Source organism: Prionailurus bengalensis, chromosome E4 (genome assembly GCF_016509475.1).
Source record: "Prionailurus bengalensis isolate Pbe53 chromosome E4, Fcat_Pben_1.1_paternal_pri, whole genome shotgun sequence".
Taxonomy (NCBI): Eukaryota; Metazoa; Chordata; class Mammalia; order Carnivora; family Felidae; genus Prionailurus; species Prionailurus bengalensis.
In genome coordinates, this window is record NC_057360.1 from 41,419,693 (window position 1) to 41,441,665 (window position 21,973).

The following is a 21,973-nucleotide window of genomic DNA, read 5'->3' on the forward strand; positions in this document are numbered from 1 at the left end:
CCCGGTTGTCACTCAGCTCCCGCGCCGGGGGCGACGGAGGCGGCGGCGCCCGAGTCGAGTCCCAGCCAGCTACCGTCCCCCTGGACCTCCCAGGCTGGCCCCGGATCGCCCAGGCATCCCCGGAGCGAGCGGCTGCCGAAGGCGTCGAGCTGGGAGGGCGCAGAGACACGACCGTGCAGGTAGCTAGGAGCTCTGCCAGCTTTGGTGACCTTGGGTAAGTCTGTGCCTCGGTTCGCCGCCGTGGCTTCCCAATGGGGATGCAGGAGAGTGTTGAGAGGGGCGGCTAGATGTCCCTTGGGACTGGGGTGGGCGAGGGTCCGTGGCCAGGGAGGGTCCCTGGAGCGGAACCAGGGCACTGCTGGGAGGCGGGCGCCAGCAGCGGCTTGGGTGGGTGGCGCCGGGCACGTGTGTGCGCCAGCTGGGCAAAGGCGGGGCCCGCGCCCCGGTCTGCGGCTGGGCTCGGTCCCCCAGACCCACGCCTGCCAGCCCAGTCCCAGGTGCGACACCGGGGCGCTACCTCTTTAAAAGCGCCTGGGGCTGAGCCTCCGCCGCACCATGTGATTGCTGGAAAGGCCGGGCTGGGAGAGCTGCGGCGGGAGCCCCAGGACGATGAGCCGCCGCGCGGGTCCCGGAGCCCTGCCCTGCCCGGCGCGGCCCTGCGGCTCGGCGCGCCCCCAGGTGCCCGCAACTTTGGGCACCGCCTCCGGGACCCCCTGGTGGCCAGCGGGCAGGATGGTGAGCTCCCTGCAGCCTGTTCTGTGGGCATGGGTGGGCAGAGCCAGGCAGAGGGACCCCTGTGGGGTGCGTGTGTGTGCGCCCCGGGAGCTGCCTCACACCTGATAAAGGAGCCAGTGGAGGAGTGAGCGCTGCTATTTTCAGTTGTCGAATGGACCCTCTGGGGAAGATAAGGGGAGGGGACAAAGATCAGGCAGAGAAAGGGCCAGGGTATCCCGCCAGCCTGGGCAGGCACTGGGTGTGCCAAGTGGGGCACAGCTCCAAAGGGCAGCGGGAGTTTCAGAGCTGCCTGGGCTCCCCCTGCACCTGCCGGCAGGCCTCCCCACCCCAGGCTTCCGTGACCACAGGTGCCTGCCTCGTGCCCCTTGGTGCCTGCCTGCTGATGTGCCTCGCCTGTGCCTGTCATGCCGCCCTCCATCTCGGCCTTCCAGGCCGCCTACATTGGCATCGAGGTGCTCATCGCCCTGGTCTCTGTGCCCGGGAACGTGCTGGTGATCTGGGCAGTGAAGGTGAACCAGGCGCTGCGGGATGCCACCTTCTGCTTCATCGTATCGCTGGCGGTGGCTGACGTGGCGGTGGGCGCTCTGGTCATCCCACTAGCCATCCTCATCAACATTGGGCCACGGACCTATTTCCACACCTGCCTCATGGTCGCCTGCCCTGTCCTCATCCTCACCCAGAGCTCCATCCTCGCCCTGCTGGCAATTGCCGTGGACCGCTACCTCCGCGTCAAGATCCCGCTCCGGTGAGTCCAGAGCAGCTGAAGGTACCCCCTGCGCCCCATGCTCGGTGGCTCGAGGGCCATCTAGAGAGGATAAAAGGTCGAGCGTAAGGCCCCACAAAAGCCGGATATTCCGCGGGCCGTTGTGCCCCAGCCCTCACTCTGCCTTCCTGGCCTCTGCTCTACTGAGGGAGGCCGAGCTGCAGTGGAAGCCGTGAGAACCTGGGTTGCTGGAGGAATGTGAACCTGGCAGTGCCCACGACCCCAGAGCTGAAGCTGCGGCTGCTCTCCTGACGTGGCCAGGAATCCCAAGGCTGCCTGTGCAGCCTGGGGTGGGGGGTTTGGAGGGGCAGCCAAGACAGTCGCAGTGAGCTCAGGGTGGGAATAAACAGCTCCGCCCGTTCCGGGGAGGTGGAAGGGGCAGAACAGACTGCTGGAGTGGGGTGAGGATGGACGGAGGGGGACGTACCAGGGGCAGAGGAGTGCTGCTTCTCGAGCCAGACCCGGGCAGGCTTCCCGAAAGAACGCAATCTTCGGCTCTCCTGTTCTCTGGCATCTGTGGCCAGCTCCGCCCTCCAGGGCTGTCCTTTGAACCTTACTTCTGCCCAGCTCCCACTCCTGGGATCTCCGTTGCAGGCAGGAGGAGGGAGAAATTCAGGCACTTGCTTTTACTGTGCCTGTTCTGTCCCTAACCCACGTGTGTCTTTGCCAGTCACAGCAGAGGTGCTTGTGCTGTGTCCAGGCAGCACCGGGGTGGGTGGCCTGACAGTGGCAGCCCTCGTGCGGACGTCCAGTCCACGACGGGGCCTGCCAGGCCATAATCTCGTCGCCAGGCAGTGCCTGGGCCACCGAGTGCCAGCGAATGCCTGGGCGCACTGCCAGGGCTGGCCCGGCCGGGATGCTCTTGTGAGGCGGGCTCGCCCCCTCTTTGAGTCTTGTCACCAATAGGTTCCCTTTCTACCAGGGAGCTCTGGCCATCTCTGGCAACTGCCATCCCCAGAGTCACTTCCATATCTGGGACATGGGGCCTCTGGCCTCACTTGGCAGTTTGCCCGGGGAAGGCCTCGGTGCCCACGCTTCTCCTGTTTGCCTTGTATTTGTGCACATTTACCTTTTCAAAGCTTTTCTTCATGCACCACCTTTTCCTATTCCCTCCGTGATCCCCTAAGGGAGGTGGAGTAGGAGCTGGGAAAGGAGAAACTTCAGAAAGACCCAGAGGGTCTCCCCAAGCTGGTGGGGAGCACAGCCTAGATTCCGCCGCCCACCTTCCTTCCTGATTTCCCGCCCCCTCCCCCACCCCCCACCATCCCAGACTCTGCGCCTTGCAGAGTCTGCCCCCCGCCCCCAGGGGAGGGGGGTGAAGATGGCTGCTCAGGGCACAGGGGGAGGCACAGGAGGTGGCCCTGGAGCCCCGCAGGCACAGCCGCAGAGGGGCCTTCATGCTGCCATTAGTCCCAGGTCGTGGCCGGGCTGTGCAGAGGAAGCTGGTCGCAGCCCATTAGAGTGGGCTGGGCCTCTGAGCGGGACCATTACAACAACGTATTGCCACATTAGAAAACTCACACAGATACGCCGATGTAGGAAGGCCTGCTCAAGAAATTCTGTCTGCTGAGCGGGTGCCAAGGTGAACCAAAGGCCTGATCCTGCTGTGACGGAGGTCACAGGCCTGCCGAAGGTGCCCTACTTGCCCTGTGGGGAGGGGGCTGGCTGTGCCGGCAGGGACTGCAGGCTCGTTCTTCCAGGAGGCAGCCGTGGTTGTTCCTTGCTCCAGCTTCTGGGAGCCCGGGGTCTTGAGGAGCCGCTGCCTTCCGAGGGCCGAGGCAGGCGTGTGCACAGAGGCTAAGAATACAGGCTGGGTTCGAATCCTTGCTATGCATTCCTAGCCGTGTGACCTCAGGAAAGTCGCTTGTTAACCTCGTGAGGCTTCAATTTCCTCATCTATAAAAGGGGATATTAATAATAGTACCTTCTCCCAAAAATGATTGGAAGAATATAATAAACCCCTATATATAAAACACTTAGTACTATGTAATGCACTCAGTATTATCTGCCAGCCATTCAGTGGTATGTTTATGTTTGTAGCTTTAGTATCATTATTCACGTATGGCTCAAAGTGGGCCTGAATGAGCAAAGCCCTCGCCCCCCACCCCACTGCGCCCTGGTGCTTTCAGACAGCAACACACACGCCCCCACACGCGTGCACATGCGCACGCGCACAAACCCCGCGTTTCCAGGCAGATTTCAAAACACCGTTAAGTTATATTTGTACATGAGCTTGTACTTTTCTTCCCCGGTGGATTGTCACTGTGTCAAGGGCAGTGATCTGAGCAGCAGCAATTGCATTTTGTCCATTTCTGCAAATTCTCCAGAATGCCTCGCCCAATGTCTGGCACATGGAAGACACTCAGGAAATGTCGACTAAACTGGATGAGTTTTCAGAGCTCACAGGGTTGAGCCTCAGGCAGGCATTCCAGATGTCTAACCTCTAACCTTCTTGCGGGAGACTAGATCGCCCGTGCATTCTTTTTATTTATTTTTTATTTTTTTAATGTTTATTTAATTTTGAGAGAGACAGACAGACAGACAGAACACAAGTGGGGAAAGGGACAGACAGACAGAACACAAGAGAGAGAGAGGGAGACAGAATCCGAAGCGGGCTCCAGGCTCTGAGCTGTCAGCACAGAGCCCGAGGCAGGGCTCGAACTCACCATGACCTGAGCCTAAGTCAGACGCTTAACCAGCTGAGCCACCCAGGCACCCCATCTGCCCCCTGCATTCTGCTTCAGGGATCTGACCACGGCTGTCCCAGTAGCTCAGGCAGTTCCTTAAGAGTCGCAACCCCGCAGCAGCTTGGGAGGGCCCTGCCCCATGGAGAGGAGTCTCCTCGGTTAGAGAAAGGCTGCTGTGGTCTAGCTCCTAAAGCCAGGATCCTGGCTGGGCTGACGTGATGGGCCACTCCAGGCCCTTGCCCGTCACTGCCAGGTCCCCCTGCAGGAGGAACAGCATGATGCTCCCTGGGCAGTTACAGTCAGCAGGCTGCTGGGCCTGGGGGACTGTCGGTCAGCCAGAGGTCCCCATACACTTGACTTGCTGCCCTGACAAGCCAGTCGGAGGTAGATGCCTTGGACGCTGGGGAGTAATACTGAGCAAGCGTTGGTGAGACATCTGTGGGGTAGCCGGGCGACAGAGTGAGCTTGGGCCCCTCACCAAGCAAAGCATGGTTCAGTCAGTCAACCACAAATTTTATTTCATTCCATTTGGCAGAAAGCCAAGAAAGAAAAGAAGGTTCACATCCCATAGTGTGGTCCAGTGACAAAAAAAAAAAAAAAAAAAAAAAAAAAAAAGAAGAAGAAGAAAGAAAAGAAAAAAAGAGATCTCAAATTGTTGATTCATCAATAACCTGTGGTCATTTACATGTGTTTTGCATCCTATTTGCATAGCACCTCCACAGGCCTGGTAATCCACACCCCATTACCCCGTGAGCTCGTACTTCTAGGGAATCTCCAGTCTTTATCCACCACTCCCGCACCCTGAGTTTCCTTGGTGGCCCTCTGTGGCCTACTCCAGGGGGCTGGTTATGGGGAGGAGTGCCAACAGGGGGCTCCCCGGCCACAGCCCTCTCTGTGGGAAGGAGACCTGAGCAAGGGTTACCTGTGGCCAGATAGGCTGGGGTGGGGTTGAAGGGGCGGTGGATGCTTGGGAGTCAGGAAAACTTGAGTCTGAACCTTGCTCCGTTACTTCCTAGCCCTGCATCCTTGGATGAATTATTCAAACTCTCTGAGCCCCCCCCCCCAAATGTGTTAAATGAAGGGACTAGATTTGAGGTCTCTGAGCTGCCTTTTAGCTCTAACTCTGTGGTTCTTCCTTATCACGACTCCTGAGAAGGTTGTGTTTTTTAGTTCCTAATGGGTAGGAGCTAGGCACAGTGCTATGTTTTTTTTACAGGCTTCATCTCATTTAATGTTCCTGGCTTCTCGCTAGGAGAGGGCGTTGCTGTCCCCGCTCTGTAGACACTCCTGTAAACAGGTCGAAGGGGCAGGGAGGTTCAGTAAGTTGCCCTGACCAAAGTCTTGTCGCCAGCAGAGACAGGATTTGAATCTGGGCCTGTCTCACAGCCGTCTTTAAGCGGGGAGCCCCTGTGCCTCTTGAATCGGCCCCAGGAAACTATGGGGATTATGGAGGAGTTTCCTCAAGGCTGTCAGTGCGGTGATTTTGCTCCCCCGATCTTTGCCAATGGCCCTCGTGCTGTGCCCGTGCTGGGCGCCTCCCTCTGAGTCCTCCTCACCTTCACTCCAGTGCCGCAGCTGAGCCCCAGGCAGCCCTGCCTCTGTCCACAGCTGGAGGCCTGCCCAACTGGGCTGCTGACCCCGGGGGAGGCACAGCGGGGAGTGTGGGAGGCCAGCATGCTGGGGCCGGGGAGGAATCTGGTAGATGAGGACATGTTTACTGTTAGGCATAAAGTTAGCGGGCCTGGGTCTTTCCGGACACCCAGCGTGCCTCCTGTGCGCGTACCCCAGCAGGCGACCGTCTGTGTCCCCGGAGGCCCCGAACAGTTGTTCTCTATGGTGACACTGCTTTCACGGGGGGGGGGGGGGGGGGGGGCGGGTAGGCCATCTCCAGCTCCCCTGCGGGGTGGGGTGGTCAGAGGCTGAGAGTGGCTGGGGAGAGGAGAGCTGGCAAGCCCTGAAGCCTGACTTCCTCACACTTGCTGAAGGGGAAAGAGAGGCCCGGGACCCCTGTGTGTTCAAGGTCGGTCAGCCACGAGCCCTTTCCCTCCCCTCCGATCCTGACTCTCGCCCCCAGCGTCTGATGTAAAAGGCTGGGGCAGGAGGAGCCCTTGGCAATCGCCTCTCCTGCAGGAACAGAACAGAGAACGCAGCCTCCCCAGGGTCAGTCAGCAGATCAGTGGTGGGCTTAGAGGGGGAAAGTGAAGAGAGACGTCCCTCTGAGATTAAAAAGGACATTTCTTTGTTTGACCGAGGGCCAGCCTTCAGGTGGCTTATGCTGAAGAGCGTGCTGAGTGAGGGGGGCATAGACTTCAGTTGAGAGAAATCTGGATTCGTTTCAAGGGCGAAAGAAACTTCTCCCAGCTGGCATCAGAACGGCTTCCAGGAGGCTTCTGAGTGCTTTAGGAGTAAGCTTCCCAGGTGTTCGTGCTGCTTGGAAACAGGGGAATGGCCACGACGTCCTCCCGAGAAGCCCTCTACCAAGGGCCACGGGTGGAACCTTAGAGGCCATGTCCTGACATTTGATACTTAATCTCCAAGCATGAAAGCCATCCATGTTTCCTGTTAAAATGTTGAGACATATAGGAGGGAGTAAAGATGATAAAGTCACCAGTAATTCCACCACCTACACGTAACTAGTGTTAACATTTTGGTGTTCCAGAGAATTTTTCCATGTGTGTCTATATATATCTGTACCTCTAAATATAGATAGATTATAAATATAACTTTTACACAGTTGAGAGCATGGATGGTTTTATGCCCCATCCCATTTTGTTTACTTAATGCATTATGAGCATTTCCCCATGTCAATAAAAATGATTCTGTAAGAATTTTATGAGGGTGAAAACCGGATTGTCTTTTCGCCCATCTTTTTAGGTCTCGGCTAAAACAGCCCCTCCTCCGGGTGGACTTTTCTGACCTCCTCTCCTCCTGGACCAGGCTAATTTCCTCTGTTAGGTACCTTGCACCTACTTCTTGCCCATCGCTCGTGGTCCAGCTGGTTTTTCTGGGCTCGGTAAACACCAAAATGGCACGTGTCCCCGTGCCTGGCACAGAGGAGGCAGGCTGGAAGCACTTTCTGAATAAATGAGTTTCATATTTTATTTATTCATGCTTATATATTTGGGCCATTTGGGTCCTAACTACAATGATACCCACAATTCACATTGTTGGTAGGGTCAGGGCCGAGCCTAGAACCCTAGGGGAGCACAGCTTCCAGCCGTCAGGAGTTTTTAATTTTTAATTTTTTAAAATATTTCCCACCTCCCTTTACTCCACCTCTCCCCACTCCTCCTGCCCAATTTCATGGAAACTGCAGATCCCCAGACGTGCATCGGTTTTCCTCTGCCCATTTGCCTTTCTGGGCTCAGCAGGGCAGGGCCGGCTGGGCTCCGGGCCTAGTCCTCGTTGCCTAGTCTCTATTCCCTGAGGCCTGGACATCCTGTTTCTTTGCCCCTTGGTGAGGACAGCTGTCCCCGAGTGGGAGAGGCGTGGAGGGTGGCACTTGCTAGTTGGCTCCACTTGGCAGGGTAGGCACAGAGCAGAGAGGAAGGAGGACAGATGGTTCCTTGGGCTGCGTGAATTACCCCGTCAGCCTCAGTCTCCTTAACTCAAGCCCAGGGGAGGCTGCCAACTGCTGCAGAACGAGAAAAGGCTGGTGGGTAGCCATGGGACGGGAGAGGAAGAGGAAGCAGGTGGGTGAGTGGACCTCGGTGTTCATGGCCCCTTGGAAATACTGGCATGGGGGTGGGCAGGGAGGTGGAGACAAGGGCCTTCCCTGACCGCAAAGACAAGGAGATGAGGCACCTTTTCCTGCACTGCTCTTCACCCTGGGAGTTTTATCCCCAGTGGGATTAGGGGTATAATGTTAGGGACATGGTGACTTTCATAGATCTATTTCAATTTTTTTTAATGTTGTATTTTATTCTTGAGAGAGAGAGAGAGAGAGAGAGAGAGAGTGTATGTGTGTGTGTGTGTGTGTGAGCAGAGAGACAGAGTGTGAGCGGGAGAGGGGCAGAGGGAGAGGGAGACACAAAATCCGAAGCAGGCTCCAGGCCCTGAACTGTCAGCACCAGAGCCCGACGCGGGGCTTGAACGCACGGACCGTGAGATCATGACCTGAGCCGAAGTCAGGCGCTTAATTGACTGAGCCTCCCAGGTGCCCCCCATAGATCTATTTCATAAACTGACTTGGAGCACCTGCCAAGTCCCAGGCACTTTGCAGGGCTACCTGTAGATACAAAGATGGGTGGGCTGGGCTGGTCTCTACCTCCATCTGGGGGCTCTTAGCCATTGTTGAACTTGTGGATTCCTACAGACCAAGGTGGCTGAGGACAAACTCCCAACCTGCCTATGGTGGAGGTGGGGGTGTCAGGAGACCGGCACTTGACACCTTAAAGTGCTCGGGTGGGGCCGCTGGGCCCTTCTCTACATTCACTCTCTGCAGCCCAGGTCATGTGGCAGAGGCCCTTGAGGGATATCTTCCTGCCACCTGCCTCCAGAACTTCTCTGTCCTTTGAGAGAGTAGGGCAACTGGTTCCTTTTTCTTATTCTCATGCAGAGCCCTGATCTATTAATTCGTTCATTCATTCATTCATCCATTCAACAAATACTTATTGAGTGCCTCCTATGTGCCAGGTATTGTTATAGATATTCTGGATGCAGGATACGTTCATTAACAAAACAAAGATCCCCCTAGAGTCTGCATTCTAATGGGTTGGAGGACAGATGCTAAGTAATGAACACAGTGCCTAATATGCAGAGCGTTAGAAGGTAGAATGTGCCAATGGGGGAAGGAAAAGAGCAGTCTAAGTGGGATTGGGGATGCCAGGGTGGGGGTGGAGAGAGAGGGTTGCAGTTTTAAATGGGGCAAAACCTTAGAGGTGAGGGACTATGCTGTGCAGATATTGGGAGAACATTTCACATGGAGGAGATACTTGGAGCAAAGGTCCTAGGGAAGGAATGTACCTGACGTATTTGGGGACTGGCAAGGAGGTCTGTGCAGTGGGGGTGGAGTGATAAAGCTGGAGAGTGGTTAGAGATAGGGCTGGACAGATGATAAGCTACTGGCTTAGAGGCTGCTGGAAGGACATGGGCTTTTATTCTGAGGGAAATGGGGAGCCACTGCAGGGTTTAGAGCAAAGAAGCAACATGGTTTGATTTAGGTTTTAAAGGTTCACTCTGCTGCTGTATTGAGACTGCACTGTAGGGGCGGGCAGGGGACTAGTTAGGAGCTAATCACATGAGAGCAGAGGTAGGTACCCTGAATCAGAATGATGCAGAGATGACAGTGAGAAGTGGTTGATTCTGGATGTGTGTGTTCAAAGTTTATTTTTTATTAAGGTAAAATGTTTATATAGTGAGGTGCAGACGTCTTAAGCATACAGCTCAATACAGTTTTGCATGTTGATATACCTATGTAACCACCACTCTGATCAGTATCTGGAACATTTTCAGCACCCCAGAAGGTTCCCTTGTGTCCCTCTCAGGCCCTCTGAAAGGTCACCACTATTCTGACCTTTATCCCCATGGACTGATTTTCCCTGTTCTTGAACTTTTATAAAGGGAAATCACATAGTGATTTGTGTCTAGCTTCTGAAGCTTCAAATGACGTCCGAGAGTCATCCCTATTATTGAGTGAAACAGTAGAATTTTTTTTGTGGGTTGGCTGGTTTTTGTTTCTGTTTTTTTTTTTTCCTCATTGCTAGAATTCCACTGTATGAATGTACGGTGACTTGTTAAAATTCTGGCTGTATTTTGAAGAAAGGGCCAATGAATTTGCTTATGGATTGGGTGTGGGATATGAGAGAAACATGAGTCCAGCACGACCCAAGCTTTAGTCCGAAGCCACTGGAAAGATGGAGTTGGCATTATCTAAGGCGGGAAAGGCTGTGGACGGTCCAGGTTTTGTGAGCAATGGAGTTCAGATTTAGACACCTTGAGTCTGGACTGTTGAGCGGGTGGTTGGATGGCTGTGTAAGCATGGGGTTCAGGAGAAAGGTCTGGACTGGGGATATAAATGTGAGAGCCACTGGCACGTGGATGGTGTGTAAATCCCCAAGGGGCCGCCATGAGGTCTCCGAGAGCGGAAGAACAGACAAAGAAGAGACGGGGACTGAGGACCAAGCACTGAGAGGCTGGGGAGAAGAGAAGGCTCAGATGCAGGAGGAGAACTCAGAGCCCCCAGCGCCCTGGGTGTGGTGTCCCAGAAGCAAAGCTTAGAAAGTATGTCAAGGAGAAGTGAGGGATTGGCTGTTTCAGATGCTGCCGGTGGATCGAGTGATGTGAGGACTGAGAATTACTGTTGGATTTAGCAAGCACAATGTCAGCGGAGGGGTGGGAGCAGAAAGCTTGACTGGAGAAAGCTCAAGAGAGAAGAGGAAGGAACTAAAGGCAGTTGGCGTAGATTACTCTTTGGAAGAATTTTGTTACAAAAGGATCAAAGTAATGGGGCAGAAGCTTTCAGGCGAAGCGGGAACCAGGCATTTTGTTTTGTGTTGTTTTCTTTTTTTTAAAAAAAAATTTTTTTTTCAACGTTTATTTCTTTTTGGGACAGAGAGAGACAGAGCATGAATGGGGGAGGGGCAGAGAGAGAGGGAGACACAGAATCGGAAACAGGCTCCAGGCTCCGAGCCGTCAGCCCAGAGCCCGACGCGGGGCTCGAACTCCCGGACCGCGAGATCGTGACCTGGCTGGAGTCGGACGCTTAACCGACTGCGCCACCCAGGCGCCCCGTTTTGTGTTGTTTTCTAAGATTGGAGGGGGACCTGGGCACACCCGTGTGCCCCTATCTCACGATCCAGGAGAGAGTGCAAAACGGGCGTTGGAGCCAAGGAGAGAATTTCTGGAGTGCAGGCTTCGTTTCGGCAGCCCGGGTGGGGACAGACACTGGTGGGCTGGCTTCGAGGCGCTTGGAGATGGCCTATCAGGCAGGAAGGCAGGGCGTGTGGGTGCGGATGCCGCCAGGTGAAGTTCTCTTCTAGTGTTTCAGCTTTCTCGGTGAAGTGGGAAGCAAGGTCATCAGCTGAAAGGGAGGATGTGGGAGGAGGCAGCGGAGAGAGTAGCAAGCGGGAAATAATTCTCTGGAACTGGGGGAGGGAGTAGACTCGAGACTCCAGTCTAGACTAGACTCTCTATACTCGACTCTAGCATAATTGGAGGCAGCATTCAGGGCCCACCCGAAGTTCACGGTGATGAATTTGAAGCGAGACTCTGGCGGCGTGGCCTTGTGCTTATCACAGGCCGTGTTCAGCAGCACTGGCTCAGGCATGGAGAGTCCCTTCCTTCATTTAGAAGTGCCAGACTTTGGACCAGATGTTAGGTGTCTTAATCGTGGTCAAGAAGTTGGCCCTGGTCCCTGGAGCTTAGGAACTGGTGTAGGGAGAGAGCTAGTCCACAGGTAAACAAGCGGGTAGCTACAATGATAACTTCAGGGGAATTCAAGGAAGGAAGCCCTCTTTCTCCTCTCTGTGGCTGGCTCTGGCTTCTCCAAACCCTGAGTGTGTCCAAAGAGACCCACAGGTGTTCGAGGACTTAGGTGGGGGCCTTGTAGCCCTTGTGGTTCCTGGGCAAGGGTTTGGATTTTATTCTGAGTGCGCTATGAAGCCTCTGAGTGCTTTAAGCAGGGAATGACGTCATCTAAATTACATTTTTAAAAGGCCGGAATTAGCCAATGAAATATTAGGAAATCAAATCCGGTGATAGGTAAAAAGGATAATATATCATAACCAAATAGGATTTATTCCATGTGTGCGAGGGGGGTTTAACACCGAAAGAACTCAATCAGGGTATTCGCCACATTGACGGAAAAAGGGCACCCTGCCTGCTGTGTGGAGGATGGGCCGGAGGGGGCAAGAGAAGACTATAGGAGGTCGTGGCTCTGGGGGGAGGGCGGGGGCGGGCAGGGAGTCCAGGAGGCAGTGGAGATGGAGAGAACTGGAAAGATTTAGGGTATGTGAGAGTTAGAACCCACTGCTAATGGATTAGGTGTGCAAAATGGGAGAGGGGGTCAAATATGAGTCCCGGATTTATGGTTGAAGCCATTGGGTAGATGGCGGTGCTGGGTCCACAGAGAAGGAAGAAACTGGGGGGGAGATTCAGACCCTAGTAGATACTCAAGCGGAGGTGATATGATAACGGGTCCTCTGGTGGCCTTCTCTCTCCCTCATTCCCCAGCTTCCTGTCCTTTCATGTGGCCCAGCAGGTGGGCCCCTTCTTGCCTCACACAGCCTTGAGGAAGGAGCCCCTCGAATACCCAGCAAGCTTCCTGGGTGCCTCCAGCTGCTCCGTCTTCTCACCTCACTTCTTGGGAGGCTATTGGCTTTCTTAGGCTGGAACCATAGCAATAAGGCTGTATGTCTTTGGGCCCCCTGAAGCTGCCAGAAGGAGACAGCAGATTTGGGGGTTCTTCCTTGCTGCCGGGCTCCATTCAGAATGAGACACAGTGGCTTCTGGGATCGCTAAGGCCCCCGAGTGTCTGTCTGTCCTCAGGCTCCCTTGGGTGCCACTGTCCCTGGAGTCTCTGTGTGCCTCCAGAGCCTCATGTCCCCCCCTCCCCGCCCCCCCTGCATTGCTGGAACCCACCAGACCTAGCACCATGGATTGTGCTGGTCCCCTGCAGGGTGGTTGTACCTCCCTCTACCCCCCCACAACAGGCTCCTCTGACGGCCACTGTGGGGCACTGAGTGGTGCAGTTTCAGCTACAGCAGCAAAGAGGATAGTAGTCACTAAGCAGTTATCAAGTATCAGCTCTGGCACTCCCCCCCCCCCCCCCCGCAACGATGGGCAGAGCGGGTGGGATGGGGGAGCCCCATCTGGGTCTTTCTTCCTGGCCTGCTCGGAGAAGCACGGTCTGTCCTTCCCCGAAGAAAGCGGCCACGGTGCAGCCTGATCTCGGAGGCCACTGGTTTCCGATTCTCCCCTCTCCACCCTGACTAAGGGCCCAGACTACCGCGTGGCAAGTGCTGGTTCTCAGTTCTTTTTTGTGTGTCCCGGCGGAACCAGGAGCTCTGATACGTACCCGCCCAGCTGGAACGGGATCTCACCAGGCAATGAACCTCTCGTGGGGGCACAAGAGGGGAAGGTCTGTTGGACAAAAGCCCCTCTACCCTACATATTTGTAATGATCCCCTTTTCGGAGAGGCTTCTCTCTTCCCCTGCTTTAACGGAGCTACATCAGTGGAACAAAGGGTAAAAGCAGTCTCCCCAGGCAGACGGTTCAGCACTTAGAGCTGTGCCACTTTGGAGTGCTTACTTAACCTTTCTGAGCTTCCATTTCCTCCTCTGCACAAGAGGCTGCTTAATACTTCCTTCTAAAGGTTGTTAGGAGGCCTAGCGATGAGATATGTTAAGAGACTGGCACACAGTAGGCACTCAGGAAGTGGGGGCTGTTACTATCGTCAAATAATCCTAACTCATTTTTCATTTACCGCTTGATGTTATGTGGCCCCTGGGGTCCCACCGGGCTCAGATCTGTGTCAAATGGGTTGTGTGCCCTGTGAGGGCAGGGTGTAGATCTCTCCATCTGTCTTGCTCGTTGTATCCAAGTACCTAACACATGTCTGGCTGGCACCTAGTAGGTGGCCGAGTCAGTGTCTGTTGGGGGAAGGAATAAGAGAATGCTGTCACGGAGGAAGGAAGGCTTAGGGGGGGGCAGATGGAGTGGCCACCTGGGGAAGAAGTCGATTGGGTCTTTTGTATTCACTCACAGAGGTACTGGAGCATGAAGGGTTATTTCATTAAAACATTCCCAAGAGATCAGAGGGTGGGGGGCTGGGAGGCAGAGCGGTGAAAGGTCTCACCTGGGCTTACCAAGCAAGTTGGGGAGAGAATCCTGGTCTCTGGACCCCAGCTTGGCTCCCTCTGGTCTCCACACTCCTGTTTCTATGAGGGGAGGGGATGTGAGCAGCCCCTCCCAAGCCCTCCTTGTCCTTCTGAGGGGCCTGCGTCTGAGAGAGCTGAAGCAAGGGCTCCCCTGGGGGCCGCTGGCTCTGTAAATGCTCCCCGGGGAGGAAAACATTCAGCGTGTTTGGGGACTCAGCAGACACACCTGCCAAGGTGGCTCGTCCCCTGCAGAGTAAACACAACCCTCCCCAACCCCCACATGGGCCTCCTGGGGCTGCCTTGATGACAGTGGCCCCGCGAGGGCTGGGGAGAGACACAGACACCATTCAGAGTGGCTGTGTCCGGCCCCAGGGACTGACAGTCTGGGAGTGAGCCAGGGAGCCAGCTAGGGGTGTGAAGGAAGGCATGACACCTCTGCCACCACCACCTGTAATCACCACAGGAGGCCACTGTGGCTTCAGGCTCTTAGTGGGGTATGTGTATTCATATATGCACACCAGGGTTTGTGTGTGCATGTGTGCGCGCGTGTGTGTGTGTGTGTGCGTGTGTGTGTGTGTGTGTGTGCAGGGAGTTGTAGCTTTTTATTTTTATCTTTACAAATAAAAAAAAAATAATATCCTGGGCTTCCAAACCTTTCATTCGACCCTGTTTGCTCCCCCCTGCCCCCCCCCCCCACCCCAGCTCACACTCTCTGAGGCCCAGACAAGAGTCCCAGCCAAGGCTCTTTCCTGTTTGTGCTCCCCAAGGCCCTCATGCCCCGCCCACCACCATGAATCCTCCCTGACAAAGGAATACAGTTTGTGCGGTCAAGTCAACTAGTGTTTTCTGACGACACAGGTCCTGTCCTCAAGGGCACAGACCTATAGTCTGGGGGGTGAGACACGGTTTACCAGTGGCCACGCAGCAAGAAGCCTGAGTAGGCCTGGCCTGCACCCAGGCACACAGAGCCAAGGTCACTCCCCCAAGCCTGGGATGCTCAGCCCCACCCCTCCCTGTACCTGTGCTTAAAACTCACTTTCCCTGGCTCCGGGCCAGTTACTTCTTAACCTGTGCGTCCTTGGAGTCTTAACATCTAAGACCATATCTTAGACACACACCCATACACCCCGGGAAGCTGTTTTCTTTTCTCCTCTTGTCTGATTCCTCCTCATTCTTTAATAGTCAGCTCAGATGAGACCTCCTCCAGGAAGCCCTCCTTGCTCTTCCTTCATGTGCTCACAGTTCTTCTTCAAGGGCTTTAACCACAGCTCTTGCCAAACTGCACGGAGGTAATCTCCGTCACTTGCCTGCGAGCAGTTTGCGGGGGTGGGGGTCCAGGTCTATGCATCTCTGTCCCCATGGTGCCCAGCATGCTTTCTGCCCATTTTTTATTCCCATGACTGGTCCAATGAATCAACGAATGAATGGTAACAGTAGCGAGTGATTCTTGAGCACCTAGAATGTGTGACGCCCTACGCTGAATACTTTATACGGACTCCCTAATTTCCACATTTTCTGAGAAGCTGAGGCTCAGAGAGGCTGAACAGCACACTGTCAGTCACATAGCTGCCAAATGTAACCAGAAGTGTTAAATGAACGGCTGAATGGATGAATGAAAAGATCCGTATTTGAGCCTTGACTCCAACACTTAAGCTGGGTGATTCGGGATAAATCACTTCCCTCTTTGGGTCTCAGTTTTCACATCCGTAAAATGGGCCGAATCCCCATCCCTACCACCAAGAGTTGCCGGCGAGACACCGTTCTTGCAATGGGAGGGGAGAATGGCTCCATTGTTCAGGGGTATGTCGGCGCGGGGACGAATGGCGGAGAGGGAGGGTTACCCCACCCACCCCACCCGCACCCCAAATCTGCTCTCTGGCCTGCAGTTCCAGGTGCTGCCCAAGGGCTGGCCTGACTGCCCGGCGCTGAGGTGGCAGAAGTTGCTGATGTCTCCTGCAGGGCTGGAGGCGCGTGAGGGAAGCAGAGACCCAGGAGCCAGGTGGAGAGCTGCCGCTAGGAGATGAGGAGGGTCAGGAAGTGGGTGCTGCCCGACGCTTGGCAGAGGAGCCGGGTCTGCCTTTGGAGCTGGTGTTGCAAGAGCAAGCCCCTCCCCTCTCGGGTGTCTACCACCTGCTGGAGCTGCCGACAGCTCCTGGCTGCTGCGAGATGGGCTGTGAGATGGGCCCGGCAGGCTGGAGGGTAGAGACTCCCCGACCACACCAGGCGGGAGGCGTGCCTCGAGGTTGGCCGGGAAGGAACCAGCAGTGACTGAAGGTGCAGGCTGGCCCGGGCTTTAACTCCCCGGTGATGGGGCAGCCCCTGGCCCTCCAGGGGTCTGCAGAGATGTCTCCTCCCGCTGCTGGAGTCAGTTAGGCGAGGAGGGGCCTAGAAAAGGCCTGTCAGCTCGCGGCCTGGGTCTGAGCTCCGTCTGCAGGCAAGGCTTGAAGGAAAAATGTTCAAGGAAAACACGTGTGAGGAGAATCAAGGACAGGGGGCCTTCTCCTGAACCGGGGTGGGGGGGTGGGGGACGGGGGGAGAAGTGATTTCCCAGTCTGGCCAGTCCAGAGGGAGACTGGGGGCTGGGAACCAAGAGGCCGATGGGTCTGCCACTTGGACAAGCCACCCCCCTCGCCCCACCTTCCCTGGTAGAAAGGACGCGGGGTTCTCGGGGGTGTTACCAGGATCCGCTGAGCGGCGTCCGTGCGGAGTCTGATGAAGGATAGGGGAGCCGAGGGGCACAGAGGCCCGAGTGCCTCGGGAGTCAGGCTGGCCACACTGCCCTCCCAGCCTGGGCTCTGCTACTTATGTGTTCTGACCTTAGGCAAAGACTCTGAGCCTCGGGTGCTACGTATGAAAATGGAAGTAATAATATTTGCCTCACGCGACTCTTGAGAGGGTGATACGTGAAAACCTAACGGCTCCCTCCGGGGTCATGGGGCTTGTTCTTCCCCTTCCTGCTGTTTGGTGGGAGGGGGGAGGATGGATGGATAATGGTGTGTGTGTGTGTGTGTGTGTGTGTGTGTGTGCGTCTTCTGTCTCTGATGCGATTGGGGTGGACAGCTGACACTCCCATCCACCAGTGTGGCTTGAGGGGTTCCTTTACATGCATGTCAAGGCCTGCCGTCGTTGGGGAGCTCAGCCTTGGGGAAGTGGCAGGCCTGGGAGGCACAGAAAGCCCTGTGCACAGGTAGGGGTGCGTTCCATCACTGCCCTGGAGAGAGTGTTTGGGCACCTCCCTTCCTGCTCCAGGCTCTTCCGTGAGTGCAGGGACGAGGGGGTCCCGAGGAAGGAGAGGTGCGGGCTGGTGGGAAGGGAGTGCTCGCCCGGGGAGCATCTCCTCGGTGTCGGGAGCAGCACTGAGCGCCTTCTTTGTCAGCATATTTGATTTTATGTAGTCCTGCAAGGCTGCGATCAGCATCATTTTACACATAAAGAAATAAGGAACCGGGGAGGTAGAGTCCCTTGAAAATTGTGGCCCAGCTCCTAAGGAGCAACACTTGGATTGGAGCTTGGCGCCTGCCAGATACCAAAGTGGATGCCACTTGTGAAATACCCACTCCCCACTGCCACTGGGCTCAGGGATTTCCAGACCGGGAACCGCAGCCCCTGTCCTCAGAGAGCTTCTGGGCGGCGATGGACACGGGACACAAGATTTTGCAGACAGCGAGACGGATCGGCACAGCCTGAGCTAAGATGGCTGAGACTTCTGGGGCAGAAATTGCCAGTGGGTGCAGACCTGGCCTGCCGCCTGGTTTCCTTTAGGCCCTGCCTGCTTTCTCTCAGGCCCCGGGGCCTGCACGTGCTCGTTTGCCCGGCCGCTTGAATCACAAGCGCAGCGAAGCTAAATCTGGAGGTGTTGTCAGCATCAGGGCAGCGGAAACGATCCCACGAGGTCCACAGGGGTGAGAGTGGTGGAGACGGGCTAGAGGGGCCTCCCAGCAGGCCCTGGGCTGGGTCCTGGCGGCAGGGGGGTGCTGTGAGGGGCTCAGGAGGACCGCTCTGCCACCCACAGGGAGAGTGCATCCTGCAAAGAGCACTGGGCCCAAGTCAGAGGAACCTGGATTCAGTTTCAACTCAGACACTAGCCAGCCAAGCTGTGGCCTTGGGCACGCACTGAACCTTCCTGGGCCTCAGTTTTCCAATCTGTAAAATGGCAACAGTCTGTTCTTTTTTAACCTGGCAAGCTGTTTGCAACAGGTAGGATCCCTGGCTGCGAAGCGCTTTGCGATGGTGCCGGGCTGTGTCATTATCATGTTGCCAAGGTGGGGAGCGTCTTTATCCTTTCTTCTCCCATGCTGGCTCTTTTCTGTCTGCACGGTGAGGGGGAGCTATCCATTAAGAGGAACAGGTCACACGGGTGGCTTTGCGATGAACCTGGCGGGGACTTGTGTTCCTGTTTCCTGTAGGATACGAGACAATGCCTTCCCTTTTTTTCTGGGCTCCTCAGTCAGCCCCTCCCCAAACAAGGGTGTGGGGGGCTATTCTTGTGCCAGATATTGTGCCGAGTGCCATTGGGTCCTGCCACCCACACCTATTATAGTCTGAGAGGCTCAGACAACAAGGGACACCAAGGGATGAAAGGCTACGGTCCCTATCCTCCCTTCCCTCACAGCCTCACGGGAACACAGATGTGTGAAACACAAAACACCACCTTTGGAGGCAGCCTGAGCTGCGATTCCGGTTCTGGTCAGCAGCTCTATGACCTTGGGCAAATCACTCCCGGGATGACTGAGAAAAGAGGGAAGGAGGGACTGCGTGCAAAACTCAATGCCAGATGGTGACAAGGGACACACCGGGAGCTGGGCCCGGCAGAGCTCAGCTCCATTTTACAGACGCAGAAGCCAGGATTCTGTGAGGTGATACAATTTGCTGACGCGGCAAGTTTGAATCCGATTCAAAGGCAGGCCCTCTAATGCCTGTTAAGAGCCTGCTAGGGCTGGGTTAACCTGGAACTTCTCGCTCCCCCGGCCAACCGGTGTGGCCGTCAGGGATGTGAGTACCAGCCGTGGAGGTCGGAGGAAGGGGAGGGGTACGTGGTCGGGCCTCTGCAAGATTTAAATGTTGGGGGCCCCCGAAGGTGGACCTTCCAAGTAGCCCAGATCGTCAGCATTGGTATCAGGAAAGCCACTTCGGTGCCCCCAGCCCCACCTCCCTCACCCCTGGGGTGGCAGTGCGTGTCCTGCCTGATTCTTGCCTGGTTGAGTCCCCAAGGCCCATTACTGCCAGCCCTCTGCATCCTCTTTTTCCAGCTCTGAGCACGACGCTTTGAAGTTTTCGTGAATGGTAGATGGAAAAAAAAAAAAGGGCTTTGATTTAATAAGCTTCCTCCTCCCCCACACACATCGTAATGTGAGATTCCGCCATCCAGGGTCGTAGCAGATGTGAGTGATTTACAGGGCTTTGCAGAAGCGGAAGTGACTGAAAATGAGTTTATCGATCAGCCCTCAGAGAGGCTGCCTCACCGGGCCCCTGCTCTGGGACGCTGCCAGCCGCTCTGGCTGCTCTGTGCAAAGGACAGGGGTGCAGGGCAGCTCCCTGCAGAGCAGAGAACAGGCTGGGCCCCACCTCCTCCCAGGGCTGGCCGTGAGGAGAAGGGCTGGCCTTGCAGCAGACGGAAGTGTGGTTAGACTCTTGCTACAACTATCGAGTTAAGTGGCTAAATGTACTGGGCTGGGTGACAGAAGCAGGACCCAAGCATGAAATCCTGAGGATCCCATAGCAGGTGCCTGATCTGTGTGTGCTTGGTGCAGGGTCTTCTGTCTGCTGGGAGGGAGCAGGCTTCCTCTGACCCTCCCTCCGACTTTATCCACACTTCTTTTTTTTTTTTTTAATGTTTATTTATTTATTTTGAGAAAAAGAGGGAGAGAGAGAGAGGCGGAAACAGAGAATCCCAAGCAGGCTCTGTGCTGCCAGTGCAGAGACCAAAGCGGGGCTCGAACTCGTGAACCGTGAGACCATGACCTGAGCCGAGATCAAGAGTCGGATGCTTAACCGACTGCGCCGCCCGGGCGCCCCTGACTTTATCCACATTAAAAGTGATTATTGGGGCGCCTGGGTGGCGCAGTCGGTTAAGCGTCCGACTCCAGCCAGGTCACGATCTCGCGGTCCGTGAGTTCGAGCCCCGCGTCAGGCTCTGGGCTGACGGCTCGGAGCCTGGAGCCTGTTTCCGATTCTGTGTCTCCCTCTCTCTCTGCCCCTCCCCCGTTCATGCTCTGTCTCTCTCTGTCCCCAAAATAAATAAAAAACGTTGAAAAAAAAATTAAAAAAAAAAAGTGATTATTGACATGGTCGGATTAATATCTACTGTGTTTGTAATTGCTTTCTATGTCATTAGATTTGTTCCTTATTTCTTCCACCTGCCCCCTCTTTTTCAGCCTTCTCTGGTTTTAATTGAGCGTTTTATACGAATCCATTTTCCTTCCCCGAATATTATTGGGTGCCTACCGTGTGCCAGGCACCGTGGCAGCTGCTAGGACACAACACTGAAGCAGACCTGGGTGCTGCTCTGGGGGTACTTGGGGTTTTATGCTCCAGAGGAAAACAAAGAATTCAACTTATTGTCCCACGTGGGGAGGAGGAGGGCGTCAGGCTCCAACTGTGACCCAGGAGAGCCAACATCCTACCTCCTGCCACGTGCTGTCCTGGAAAGGGGGATCTGTGCCCTCCCTGAGTCCACCCGGGGGAGTGTGGGTGCAGGTGCCCCCACTTCCACTGCTTCTGGGGCCCCCCCAGCTCATTTCCGTGGCTGGGGCAGAATAGAGGGGGCCACCTGAGCCAATGCAGGGTGGGGGGGGGCTGGCGGGGCTCAGGGCCAGCGGCTGTTGCCCCGTTCTCCCCCGTGCGCTGTTGGCTGGGAAGGACTGGAGTCTGGGCTGGGCCTGGCCGGGGACTTGGCCGTGTGGGGCTCGGGGAAAATGCACACGTGCAGTGAGATACACGGCAAACAAAGCATCGGGAGATGCCGACCAGCAACCGTGGGAAAGTGCTGGGGTTCTCACTGCTGTTATTTGGGCTCCAAACCCCACTGAGCTGGATGTCCGTGGGGAGAAAGGCCAGGACCTGGGGGGAACACACAGCTCCTTCCAGGTCCTAAGAGCAGTCCCGCTTTTGGATGGTGAGGCAGCAGAAGGGACTGGAGTTAGACCTGGGAAGCATTTCCTGACACAAAAGCAGAGGCTCTGGAGTGGAGGCCTGATGGTGGGAGTGGACTCTGGAAAGATTTCCAAGGTGGAGAATTGCCCCTGCCCTCTCTGTCCTCCCACATCCTGCCATCTGTCACATCTTTTCTAGAGGAGAGGGCTAGAGGCTCTGAACCTTAGGAAGCCCCCTGGGAACAGTTGCCTCCCCAGGACGAGCATCCCCGTCTCCTAGGCTGGGGAGGGTCTGGCAGAGGCATTGCCTGGGACTCCAGGCTCAGCCGCGGCGCAGAAGGCCTGTCTCCTGGGTCCCAGCTGGGCTACTGCCTTTGGGATGCTCTGGAGTCTGCATGGGATCTCCCTGGCGGGGGTTACGTTATGGTCCCTTGATGGACATAGGCTTTTAGGCAGATGCTGACTATCCCGTGGTTTCTAGGCCAGGAGATGCTCAGAAGGGAGGAAGGAGAAAGAATGTGGGCTCCTCCTGAGTCTGCCCTGCCGCTGTCTGCAGTCTCCACACGGGCCACTTCCCCCGAGAGAGCTTTACTGGGCCCAGCTAGGGAGTATGGCTCCTCCAGGGCCCTGTGTGGGGTTTCGTGCTGGGCTGAGCAAGCTCCCACCCTCCCCTGCCCCCTCCCCACCCCAGGCAGATCAGGGAACACAGACTAATTCTGTACCAAGGTTGAGTTAGGTGGGAGAGCTCCTGCAAAGAGAAACTGAAGCCATGTGGCCAGTCTTCCAAAATGAAGCAAGCAACTTTTTTTTTTTAATTTTTTTTTTTAACGTTTATTTATTTTTGAGACAGAGAGAGACAGATCATGAACGGGGGAGGG

The 21,973-nt window shown here is 55.7% G+C and overlaps 1 protein-coding gene across 1 annotated transcript in view; it reads left to right on the forward strand.

Moving 5' to 3' along the window:
* ADORA1 (adenosine A1 receptor) overlaps positions 1-21,973 on the forward strand; it is a 34,676-nt gene continuing 12,703 nt past the window's right edge. The window contains exons 1-2 of the mRNA XM_043568620.1: positions 1-214; positions 1,083-1,480. Coding sequence (XP_043424555.1) covers positions 1,140-1,480 — 341 coding nt within the window. The 5' untranslated portion in view covers positions 1-214; positions 1,083-1,139. The remainder of the gene's footprint in view (positions 215-1,082; positions 1,481-21,973) is intronic.